The 12,409-nt window shown below is 44.0% G+C and overlaps 1 protein-coding gene across 1 annotated transcript; it reads left to right on the top strand.

Annotated features, from left to right (window-relative positions):
* The first annotated feature begins 10,602 nt into the window (after window positions 1-10,602).
* On the top strand, window positions 10,603-11,517 carry LOC309800652 (ferritin heavy chain-like). Its single transcript, XM_082614898.1, has one exon. The coding sequence runs from the start codon at window positions 10,812-10,814 to the stop codon at window positions 11,361-11,363; it is 552 nt and encodes a 183-aa protein (XP_082471024.1). The 5' UTR covers window positions 10,603-10,811; the 3' UTR covers window positions 11,364-11,517.
* The last annotated feature ends 892 nt before the right edge of the window (window positions 11,518-12,409 follow it).

The following is a 12,409-nucleotide window of genomic DNA, read 5'->3' as shown; positions in this document are numbered from 1 at the left end:
GCCACGGCGGTGAGAGGCCCGCGTACTGCAAAAAAAAAAAACCTCTAGAAACAGTAAATACTGGAAAGGGTATGGTGAAAAGGGAACCCTCCTGTACTGTTGGTGGGAATTTAAGTTGATACAACCACTATGGAAAACAGTATTAAGGTTGCTTAAAACACTAAAAATAGAACTACCATATGACCCAGCAATCCACTACTGGGCATATACCCTGAGAAAACCATAATTCAAAAAGAGATATGTACCACAATGTTCATTGCAGCACTATTTACAATAGCCAGGACATGGAACCAACCTAAATGTCCATCGACAGACAAATGCATAAAGAAGATGTGGCACATATTTACAATAGAATATTACTCAGCCATAAAAAGAAACGAAATTGAGTTATTTGTAGTGAGGTGGATGGACCTAGAGTCTGTCATACAGAGTGAAGTAAGTCAGAAAGAGAAAAACAAATACTGTATGCTAACACATATATATGGAATCTAAAAAACAAAAATGGTACTGATGAACCTAGTTGCAGGGCAGGAATAAAGATGTAGACATAGAGAATGGACTTGAGGACACGGGGTGGTGGGGGAAGCTGGGGCAAAGTGAGAGTAGCATTGACATATATACACTACCGAATGTAAAATAGTTGGTCAGTGGGGAGCAGCGACATAGCACAGGGAGATCAGCTCAGTGTGTTTGCAGTGACCTAGAGGGGTGGGATAGGGAGGATGGGAGGGAGGCTCAAGAGGGAGGGGATATGGGGACATATGTATACATATGGCTGATTCACTTTGGTGTACAGCAGAAACTAACACAGTATTGTGAAGCAATTACACTCCAATAAAGCTCTATTAAAAATTAAATTAAAAAGAAAAAGAAAAAAGAAAAAGAATTTGTTAAATTAGGAATTTGGGATTAACCTATACACACTAATATATATATATAAGATAGATAACCAACAAGGACCTACCGTATAGCATAGGGAACTCTACTCAATATTCTATAATAACTTATAAGGGAAAAGAATCTGAAAAAGAAGAGATAGATGTGTATGTATAACTGATTCACTTTCCTGTACACCTGAAACTAATACAACATTGTAAATCAGCTACACTCCAATATAAAATAAAAATTAAAAAAAGAATTTGAAACCCTAAAAAAAAAACAGTTGGTGAGGAAATGGAGTAATGAGAATTTTCTTAGCCTGGACCCTCTAGAAAGCAGAACCTGAGGCAAGGATTAAGAAGCTAATGTTTTATTTGGGATGTGCCAGCTGTGGGCAGTAAATTGAAGGAGGAAGAGAAGTGATGCTAGGAAAGATAAAATGCAATGCAATGCTTATTGACTAATACAGATAATGCTATTATAAAAATATTTGTTCCTGTGATCTGGTTCACATCTGCACAGATTTCTGATTATTGCTTTGCAACAAGCTTCAAAGAGACACAGCAAGTTGTTCATTTAACATGATTGTTCTTCATGTGAGAAGGGTTGCAAGGAGGAACTACATGTCAGAAGAGGGAAAGGAAACTCCTGGCTCCTTCCTTTTCCCTGCTTCCATTAGTCAAGGTTTACATCACATTGAGCGACTCCCCTGCACTTCCAGACTGCTGCCCATAGCCCTCTGGCAGATCTCCACAGTGTGGATTTTATCCAAATCTGGAAGTGGCCAAGTGACCAGGTGTGGTTCATATGCTCAGAAAAAGAAAGAGAGAAAAGGAGGCGGTTGAGGGACTCTGAGAAGGCACACAAGGTTTGTGTCACAATAAAAGGCACTCACATACAGTGCTGATGGAATGCTGAATTGGTACAACCACTTCAAAAACGAAGTTTGGCAGTATCTGGTAAAGTTGAAGATGTATATACCTTACAACCTACCAATTCTACTCCTAGGTTCATACCTTTTGGAAATCTGTGCATATGTTAACCAGATCACAGGAGCAAAATGTTTACAGCAGCATTATTTGTAGTAGTTAAAAGCTGGAAGTAACCCAAAAGCCCATCAACAGGAAAATGAACAAATAAAGTGTGGTTTGTTCTTACTGTGCTATACTGTACACGCTGAAAATGAACAAACTACAATTACACATATGGATAAACTCGAGAATCAAATATTAATTGAAAAAAGCATACATTATGACATATAGCATACATTATGACATAGTATAGCATGAAGTATAGCATACATTATGACACCTTTTATATAATACTCCAAGATACAGAGAATTTAACAATACATTTAGGGTCATGTACATAATTTGTAATAAAATGATAACAAAAAGGAAGGGGATTATACTCCACAATTTAGAGTAGCCATTATTCTTGCAGAAGAGGGAGAGAAATGCATTGGGAAGGATCTTCTAAAAAGGCTTCAAAAATACCAGTGAGACTTTACTTCTCAAGCTGGATGATGGGTATACGCTGGTGTTCATTTATGCCTTATAGTTCTTATACATTATCATTCCCTATAGTATTATTATTTGTCATATTACTCTTTGGTATGCAAAAATAATTTGCTTCATAATTTATAAGAAAATAGAAAACAAAGCATCAATCTGAAGGATTTTTTTAAACATCTTTACTGGAGTATAATTGCTTTACAACGGTGTGTTAATTTCTGCTTTATAACAAAGTGAATCAGTTATACATATACATATGTTCCCATATCTCTTCCAATTTGAAGGATTTTGATTAGTATAGACCTTGAACAAGATGGGATTCTCAGAGGTGATTGTTAAATTGGTGATGCTCACCCAAGCACCATGTAGGAGACAAAGTGACTTGGGCCAAAGTCTCTACTTGCTTGGTCTCGATGACTATATATCCCTATTTGAGAAACATTTATTAGATCCTGATTCAAATAAACATTCTTACAAGTCAAATTTATATACAACAATACTGGTAGCAAATTCAACCGTGGTTTTCACAAAATCACATCTCTTGACTTTATTCTAGCCAAAAAAAAAAAAAGGAGTCTGTGCCCTTGTTGCTAAACAACACTACTATATATTCCAAAAAATTCCAAAGAAAAAGTGTCAAACACCAGATTGAGAATTGAGGCCCATGATCTTGGGTTGGCATCTTACTAAGATAATTAAGAATAAAATAAAATTACATAAAGAATCATAGTTATATTGGGAATAATAATTTTATTAACATGTGACAGTAATTATATATGTTAAGTATAACATGCAATTATTTTATCTATATATTGTATAATTCATTCATTCATTAATTAGAACATATACACATTTTTGTCCAGCCTTGACTAAAAGTGAATTCTAGGTCACAAATTGGTATGGGGGGAAAAACTTATAAAGAGGGCATGAAAATTATTTATTCAGGTCCTAGACTGATGATTTCTCTTGAAGATAAGATAAAGAAGGATACTGAATGCTTATAACCCCCAAATCCTTGTTAGCTGACTAGTCAGTCTGGGGCAAAAACTGGAGTTCCAAGTGAGATTCAATTTGAATTGCTTCGTTTTCTATCATAACTTACAGACTCTTTCCCAGGGTTTCCTGGCATTGGAAATTAAGAAAAAGGGGCCCTCTGAGAAGACAGATTGTTTTTCCACAGAGATTGTCTTAATCTCACAGGCTGGGCTTCCCTCGTGGTGCAGTGGTTAAGAATCCACCTGCCGGGCCTCCCTGGTGGCGCAGTGGTTGAGAGTCCGCCTGCCAATGCAGGGGATACGGGTTCGTGCCCCGGTCTGGGAGGATCCCATATGCCGCGGAGCGGCTGGGCCCGTGAGCCATGGCCGCTGGGCCTGCGCGTCCGGAGCCTGTGCTCCGCAACGGGAGAGGCCACAGCAGTGAGAGGCCCGCATACCGCGAAAAAAAAAAAAAAAAAAAGAATCCACCTGCCAATGCAGGGACACAGTTTCGAGCCCTGGTCGGGGAAGATCTCACATGCCACAGAGCAACTAAGCCCATGCACCACAGCTACTGAGCCTGAGCTCTAGAGCCCACGAGCAACAACTACTGAGCCCACATGCCATAACTACTGAAGCAGGCATGCCTAGAGCCTGTGCTCCGCAACAAGAGAAGCCACTGCAATGAGAAGCCCACGCACTGCAATGAAGAGTAGCCCCGCTCGCTGCAACTAGAGAAAGCCCACACGCAGCAACAAAGACCCAATGCAGCCATAAATAAATAAATAAATAAATTTATAAATAAATAAGTAAATCTCGCAGGCTTAGAACCCCTAGTGCCAAGGCTTGTGATAATGCCAATATATGTAAAACATATTTTAGAAAATTTCAGGAAGTCACTTATTATGTCTATTGTAGGGAATAGTGCTAGTCCATAAAATAGGCTTGTTAATATTTACTTAAGTCACTATGAAAAAAAGCAGTTCCATCTCTCTTTCTTCCCACAGTTGCTTGTATTAACCATGGCCCTGGCAATTTCTAGCCAATACACAGTGCAAAGATATGTTTCTTCCCCAGGGTGCTGAAGCAGATTAGGTGGTGATGGTGATGGCAAAGGGAATGGGAAACTGATGGTGATGGAGATGGAGACTGCATGTTGATGGCAGGAGAATGGAATGGGAGAGAGGTGGAACTGGGCCATGTTGGCCATGAAAACAGGAAGTGAGGTTAGCCATAATGATGCAATCAGGATGAGCAGACAGGATGTGGTTGGGGATAGAGCTGAGACTGGGGTTAGAAGGGGAATTAAGATGGGGGTTGGAGGAGATGAGACGCAGATGAGGATGGATACTCACAGGATAAGGGTAGTATGGCGGGGAGGGTGGTATGGGAATGATGGGGATGACAATGGAGATGGAACAGAATGCTTTCTTGGGTGAATGGGGAAGGAGAATGGGAAGAGATGCTGGTTATAGAAGAGTGGAATAAAAACAAGAATGGAATGAGAATTGAGGTGTTGCCATGAGCACAGGGGAAAAATACACTTCTTCCTTCATTCCCAAATATTTTTTGGGCAGCTACTGTGTGAGACACTATGCTGGGGGCTGGCAATCCAGGGTGAACAAGACCAAGTCTCTCCCCACATGGAATTTATATTCTAATGACTAAGACAGAAAATAAACATATTTGTTCTATAATATTATGAGAAGCACTACAAATGAAAGTAAAGCAGTATAAAAGGATAGAGAGTGATGGGTACCACCATTCTAGAAGGCTGGACAGGAAAGATCTCTCCAGAGAGCAGACATTGGAGCCGAGTAAAGGCAGAGAGGAAGCCCCGGAAATAGCTCAGAAGAGCTCCTGTCTAAAGCCAACCTCCCTGCCTGGGGAACAGGTCCTTTCCTCTCCCAACCCCTCAAGAATTTTGTCCTTCAAATATTTCTTCTCTGTTGTTTCATCCGTCTTTTTCTCTCTACTGGATCAATCCCATAAATATACAGAAATAATCTGCTGTTATTTATCCCATCTTAAAAAAAAAAAACTCTCATGATCCTAACTCACCCTCCAGCTAGCATCCACTTTACTGTACCATTTTTTCAGCAAAATTCTTTTTAAAAAATTGTTAATCTAACTCCAACCCCTCTCTGTCCTTTTTCTTTTAGTTGTAATCCCACAAGCTTTTGCCCACACCATTTCCTGAACTGCTCTTGTCAACATCATCAGTGATCTTCCTGTTATTAATTCTAGTGGTCAATTCTCAGACCTCAGCTTACTTGACCTTTGACACAGTTGACCACTTCCTCCTCCAGCAAATGCTTTTTCCACTAGGCTTTCAGGATGCTACATTTTCCTGCTTTTCCTCCTGCATCTTTCCCTGCTGAGGTTCATCTCTACAACCTCTTAATGCTGAAGGCTCTTGGGCCTCTTTCTATTTTCTATGCAACTTATACCCTCAGTGCTCTCATCCAGTCTTGTGGCTTTAAATACCGCCTTTGCACTGATGACTCATACATTCACAGCTGCAGCTCAGATCTGTCCCCTGAACGCAGACTCATATACCTAACTGGATTTCTAACAGCCATTTCCACTAACACATCAAAACTAAACTCCTTATCTTCCCACCCAAACCCACTGTTCCCACTATCTTCCCAACTCTTGTTAGTGGAATTCATTTTTTTCTAGTTACTCAGGAAAAAAAAAAAACCTGGGGAGTTATCCTGGACTCCTTTCTTTTTCTCTTCCCACATTTCCAAATCCAACAAGTCCTACTGTATCTCCCTTCAAAGTATGTCCAGAATCTCATCAGTTCTTACCACATCCATGTCACCACCCTAGTTCAAGTCTCCAACATCTCTCGCCAGGCTATTTTTGTCCCAAAAAAGAATAGAGGAGGAGTGGGAGAGGGAAGAAGGCAGCCTAGGCAGCAGAGGGGAAGCTCCAGGTAGTTAAATATTGTCGGAGCAGAGAGTGAATGGCAAATTGCAGGGAGAGCTAATGCTCTCCTGAGCACATGCACACCTGAGGTCAGGAACCAGAAAATGGTAAGTCTGAAATGCCACCTTAAGGAGCTTGGGTTTATCCTGAGCCAAAGAGGAATCACTGAAACCTCATCAGACTGGCTTCAGTATGGAAAGTGGATTGAGCAAGTTGAGAGGGAAGACCAGTTCAGAGGCTACTGGAATAGCATAAGCCAGAGATAATGGCAACTTGGACTAGAGTGGTAGCCAGAAAATAAAGAGAAAAGGATAAATTCAAGATATTTAGGAGACAGAGTCAACAGGTCAGACCCGGTAGATTGTGGAGGTGGGGGGCGGCGCATGGAGGATGTGGGAGAGAAAGGTTTTGAGTTTGGGGACTAAATGGATGATGACGCTACTCCCTAAGACAGGGGATGCTAGAGAAGGAAGGTTTTGTGGGGGACATGAGAACTCAAGTTCAAACTTAGTGAATTTAGATGCCTGAAAGGGTACACGGTGGGACACACAGATCTACAGGTCAGGAGCTATAGCTGAGCTAGGGAAAGTTGCTAGGAAGTAATCTGAGTGCAGATGGTAACTAAAACCAGAGAAGTTGAGCAACTATCCCAGGAGAGATCTGTAGAAAGAGCCGAAACCCAGCTCTAGACTCTGGGGAACACAAACATTCTGGGAGGAAGAAGAACCAGGAGCACATCAGAAAGGGAGAGGTTTACGAAGCAGAGGGGAACCCAGGAGAGCAGTTGTCACCGAACCCACCTGAGAGCTTTTCAAGGCTAGAGGTGACTTCTGCTGAGAGGGTCACAGCTGAGAAGGAAACCCATCCATCGAATTTGTCAACGTGAAGGTCACTGGCAGCCTTGGCAAGAGCAGTTAGTAACTTAATGGTGTCTTGAAAACACACAGGGTTGAAGAGTGAGAGGTGACGAAGAGAGAATTAACACCTTTAAAAGATGAGGGTTCCCATCCCTCCTATATGTGATACAAACTAATTTTTCGATTTTCAAAATAATGTAAAACTTGCATGTATGCTGAAATTCAAATAAGCCCTTGTTAAATCCTAACTACAATGTTAATTTATTGCCACTTTTCATTGAAAATGACTTTTCCTGTTCCTATTGCACTATTTATTTTTTGTGTTGCTTCTCTTGACTGGCACCCGAAGCGCGTGTCAGTTTGTCCGTTAACCCAGCAGGGTCTGGCTCTGATGGAGACGGGGAGAGGGGAGAACAGCGGGTGGGACGTGCAGCAGAGGGAGACTTGGGCCTCTTTTTTTTTTAATGAGGGAGGTTTTTGCAAGTTTATAGGCTATAAATAGAAACCCAAAGACTTGGAGGCTAAAAATGCAAGTGAGAAGGACTAATCAATAAAACAAGACGGTGGAAGATGGGGGGTCCAGAGCACAGGGGGGACAGCTGAGGATGTGGAGTCCCCACCCGTGTGCCACCGAGACAGAGGTGCCCCCTCTTAACGCAGTGGCCACAGCTGTGAGGGCTGATGGGACATGGGGTCTAAAGGAAGGTACAGGCATTGACTGCGGGCAGGGCAGCAGCTAAGGCTGGGCAAGAGCAGGGAAAAGAGAAAGGGGGTAGTTGGCGCCTTTGGGCTGGAACGTGGAGCCCTGATCCATGAAGCAGCCAGGGGCAAAAATAGACACAGCCTTTCCCTCAGCATGTCCAAGGTGCGGACTAAGGGAAGAAAGAGGGACCACCAGCCTGGGCCAAGCCTGCTGAGGCTCCTCTGGCCAAGACCCCTCCCAGAAAGCTCCCGCCCCCTCCTCGACCCCCACCCCACCCTGCCAAGATGCCTCCATCCACCATCCAGAAGGGTAAGAAGACTGGAATGTTGCAGTATCTCCCACCCAGGCCTGTCTCAGCCTCTGAACTTCTGCCACTAGCCTGTGCTGTCTCTGGCTTCCTGTGTGGGTGCTCGGGAAGGTGTAAATCTCTGCTGGAGGTGGAGGCCGGCCCCTGGGAGGAGGCAGACAGGAGAAGGTGTGCAGAAGGCACAGGTGGGCCCCTCCGTTAGAGACAGCACATCAGTGGCCCCAGAACATACAGACAGAAGGGCACAGGGTGGCAACTGCGTTGGAATGGGCGGCGGCCCAGGGGACACTCTTTCTACTCAGATTAACTGTTTCCTGGATGGCCTGGGTGAGAATGAGGAAGAATATGGAGTGTCGCAAGCCCTCCACAAGGCTCCCTTTGGTGCCACTCTGGAGAAAACAATTTTCAGAACCCCAGGTTCTGGCCCTGGAGAATCATGCTGGCAGAGCAGGAGTTAAATTGTGACTCCTAGGCTGCCCTCTTATGAGGCCAGAATGTTCCACTCCAGACTGAGGCAGGCAGCTTGGGAAAAAACTACCTATCACCCAATGAATCAGACATCACATTGAATCCAGCACCTTCAGAGCCTGAGATCAAGGCCAAGGCCATGGTGGGGGAGCGTAGTGATGAGGGAGGGGAAGCAGGTTGCTAAGAGAGAAGGCTAGTTCTCTCTGACTGAGTAACAGGAAGGGTGACACTGATGACTAGGGTGGGGTGATCATGTGCTTGGCACCCACTGGATTGAGAAGCTAAGGGGAGGGCTTGGCCTGTCCTTCTATGTGCAGATGGGAAGAGAGGTCACTGCTGCATGAGGCTAAGCCCCTAGGGTCTCAGGGAACCTAGGCTGTGCTTCCAGGGTGCACAGCAGCCCCCTTCTGCTCTCCCCACTTCACTGCCCTCCTCCATCCCTGACCCCTGATCCTGACCTCATCCCAGATCTCCCCCACCCTTCCCAGTGAGGTCAGGTTGGTACTGAGTCATTTCCAGGGCTCTGTCCTGATCAGTGCACCCAACCCCAGTCGCTGTGAGAGCTGGTGGCCCCTTCTCAGCCACACGGAAATCAACTCCCCTGGAAGCTAGGCACCTTCCCTTAGGTACAAAGGGCTATCCTATCCCACTTGCCTGAAACAGGAACCAGTCCTGTGGTACATGCTCTGATCTCCCCTGCAAACCAGGCTGAGGACGAGTCTCCAGATGACACCACTTCCACATCCTTGTTTAACTTTCTTCCTCTGTCCTATCTGGCTCCTCTCAATCACCTTCTCCCAAGAGTACTCCTCCAATAAATCACTTGAATAAGAATCTCCATAACAGCCTCTGTTCTAGGGACCCCACCCTACAAAAGCCTCTTGTCATTCGTAATCAGCATCATCCACGACCCGATGTCAGCCACAATTTATCGCCTCTCAAAATTCAGCTTTACCCAGTACCTAGTACTTTGTTTGTTTGTTTGTTTTTTAAACAGAATTCTGTCCTGGTACCAGTTTTCTGGAATCCTTTCTTTCCTGTTTGGTATTATCCTACTACTGCATTTTTTTTTTAAGAAGATGTTGGGGGTAGGAGTTTATTAATTTATTTTTGCTGTGTTGGGTCTTTGTTTCTGTGCGAGAGCTTTCTCTAGTTGTGGCAAGTGGGGGCCACTCTTCATCGCAGTGCGCGGGCCTCTCACTATCGCGGCCTCTCTTCTTGCGGAGCACGGGCTTCAGACGCGCAGGCTCAGTAGCTGTGGCTCACGGACCTAGTTGCTCCGCAGCATGTGGGATCCTCCCAGACCAGGGCTCGAACCCGTGTCCCCTGCATTAGCAGGCAGATTCTCAACCACTGCGCCACCAGGGAAGCCTGTACCTAGTACTTTGTAATAAATCTCCTTCTGTTTAAACTGAGTATTAGATTCTGTGGTCTGCCCAAAGAACTTTGACCAGTACAATGATTCACACCAGAAACAGTTGCAGCAATTAACACTCAAGGGAGTGGGAGTCTGGCATCCTAGGGCTGGGATTGGTCATCCTACCTGGTTGAGTTTGAAGGCGCTGAAAATCCTATTAGTATTAAAGGATGAGATAGTGAGGACTACTTATTTATTTCTTGTTTTTATTTTTTAAAATAATATAATGAGGGACTTCCCTGGTGGTCCATTGGTAAAGAATCCGCCTTCCAATGCAGGGGACGTGGGTTCGATCCCTGGTCAGGGAACTAAGCTCCCACATGCTGCAAGGCAACTAAGCCCACGCGCCTCAAGGAGAGAGCCTGAGTGTCCCAAACTACGGAGTCCACGCACTCTGGAACCCGCGCACCACAATGAGAGAGAGAAAACCTGCACTCCACAATTAGAGAGAAGCCCGCATGCCTCAACGAAGATCCCACGTGTCGCAACAAAGACCCGACGCAGCCAAAAAATAAATTAATTAATTAAACACAAGAAAAAAGTTAAAAAAAATAATAGGCCACAGTCCTCGCGGAGAGTCGCTGCAGTTTCTTGCTTCAACAGTGCTTGGACGGAACCCGGCGCTCGTTCCCCGCTCCGGCCGGCCGCTCAGAGCCTGCCCTCGCCACCATCTCACAGCGCCCTCCGACCGCCCCAAGGTCCCGCCGCCGTTACAGCGCCGCGCAGCCACCGCCACCGTTTCACCTCAGCCGCCCGCCATGACGACCGCGTCCCCCTCGCAGGTGCGCCAGAACTACCACCAGAACTCGGAGGCTGCCATCAACCGCCAGATCAACCTGGAGCTCTACGCCTCCTACGTCTACCTATCCATGTCGTACTATTTTGACCGCGATGATGTGGCTTTGAAGAACTTTGCCAAATACTTTCTTCACCAATCTTGTGAGGAGAGGGAGCATGCTGAGAAACTGATGAAGCTGCAGAACCAACGGGGTGGCCGAATCTTCCTCCAGGATATCAAGAAACCAGCCCGTGATGACTGGGAGAATGGGCTGAATGCAATGGAATGTGCGCTACACTTGGAAAAAAGTGTGAATCAGTCACTACTGGAACTGCACAAACTGGCCACTGAGAAAAATGACCCCCATTTGTGTGACTTCATTGAGACTCATTATCTGAATGAGCAGGTGAAATCCATTAAAGAATTGGGTGACCACGTAACCAACTTGCGCACGATGGGGGCCCCCGAATCTGGCATGGCACTGTATCTCTTTGACAAGCACACCCTGGGAAATAGTGATAATGAGAGCTAAGCCTTAGGCTGGCTTCCCGTAGCTACAGGGGTGACTTCCCTGGTCACCAAGGCTGTGCATGCATGTTTGGGTTACCTTTACCTTTTCTGTAAGTTGTACCAAAATATCTACAAGTCTTTTCCTTAGTACCATTCCTTCAAATAAAGTAATTTGGTACCCCCCCCCCAAAAAAATAATAATAATATAATGAGCACCCACGAGTTCAGTACTCATCCCAAGAGCTAAAATATTATCAGTAACTTAGGTCTACCATGCACTCCTCTCCTATCCAGTACCCATGCCTCCCCCAAGAGGTCACCACTATCTGAGGGTTTTACCACATATGTTGATGCTTAGATAAGATATTGTTTTGTTTTAGTTGTTTTTGATCTTGATGAAAAGAATAGTCTTTTGAGACTTGCTTTTCCAGTTAAAATTATAATTACTAAGATTTATTCAAAGTTGTGGCACAAAAAGGAATATCATTTGTATTTTTACTACTGTGTAGTATTCCATGTGCAAATATACCACAAACTATCCATTCTGTGGTCAGTGGGCATTTGAATTGTTCCTTCTTCTTTTTTTTTTTTTTTTTGTCTTACAGGTAGTGTTGCAACATCCCTGTCACATGTCTTCTGGTGTACATGGCAAAAATTTCTCTTGGGTATATACCTAAGAGTTGAGTTTCTAGGCATGTGATTATTCAATAGCATAAGATAATGCCAAATTGTTTTCCAAAATAGTTGTTCAATTTTCACATCCACCAATAATGTATAAGATATCCCATTGATCAATATTCTCTTCAGAAAATATTGCCATAATATAATGTACAACATGATAAATATAATTAACACTGCCATATGTTATACATGAAAGTAAGAGAATAGATCCTAAGAGTTCTCATCATACACGCATTTTTTTCTATTTCTTTAGTTTTGCATCTATTTAACATAAAAACTTACTGTGATAATCATTTCATGATGTATGTAAGTCAAATCATTATGCTGTACACCTTAAACTTATACAGTGCCCCATGTCAATTATATCTCAATAAACTGGAAGAAAAA

The sequence above is a fragment of the Mesoplodon mirus genome (genome assembly GCF_964341445.2).
Source record: "Mesoplodon mirus genome assembly, chromosome: 3".
NCBI classification, from domain to species: Eukaryota; Metazoa; Chordata; class Mammalia; order Artiodactyla; family Ziphiidae; genus Mesoplodon; species Mesoplodon mirus.
The sequence above is the reverse complement of the archived record's forward strand: the minus strand, read 5'-3'. Positions and strand labels throughout refer to the sequence as shown.

What these genes read in the sequence shown, in the direction of transcription:
- LOC309800652 (XM_082614898.1), top strand. Translation starts at nt 10,812, where the DNA reads ATGACGACCGCGTCCCCCTCGCAGGTGCGCCAGAACTACCACCAGAAC.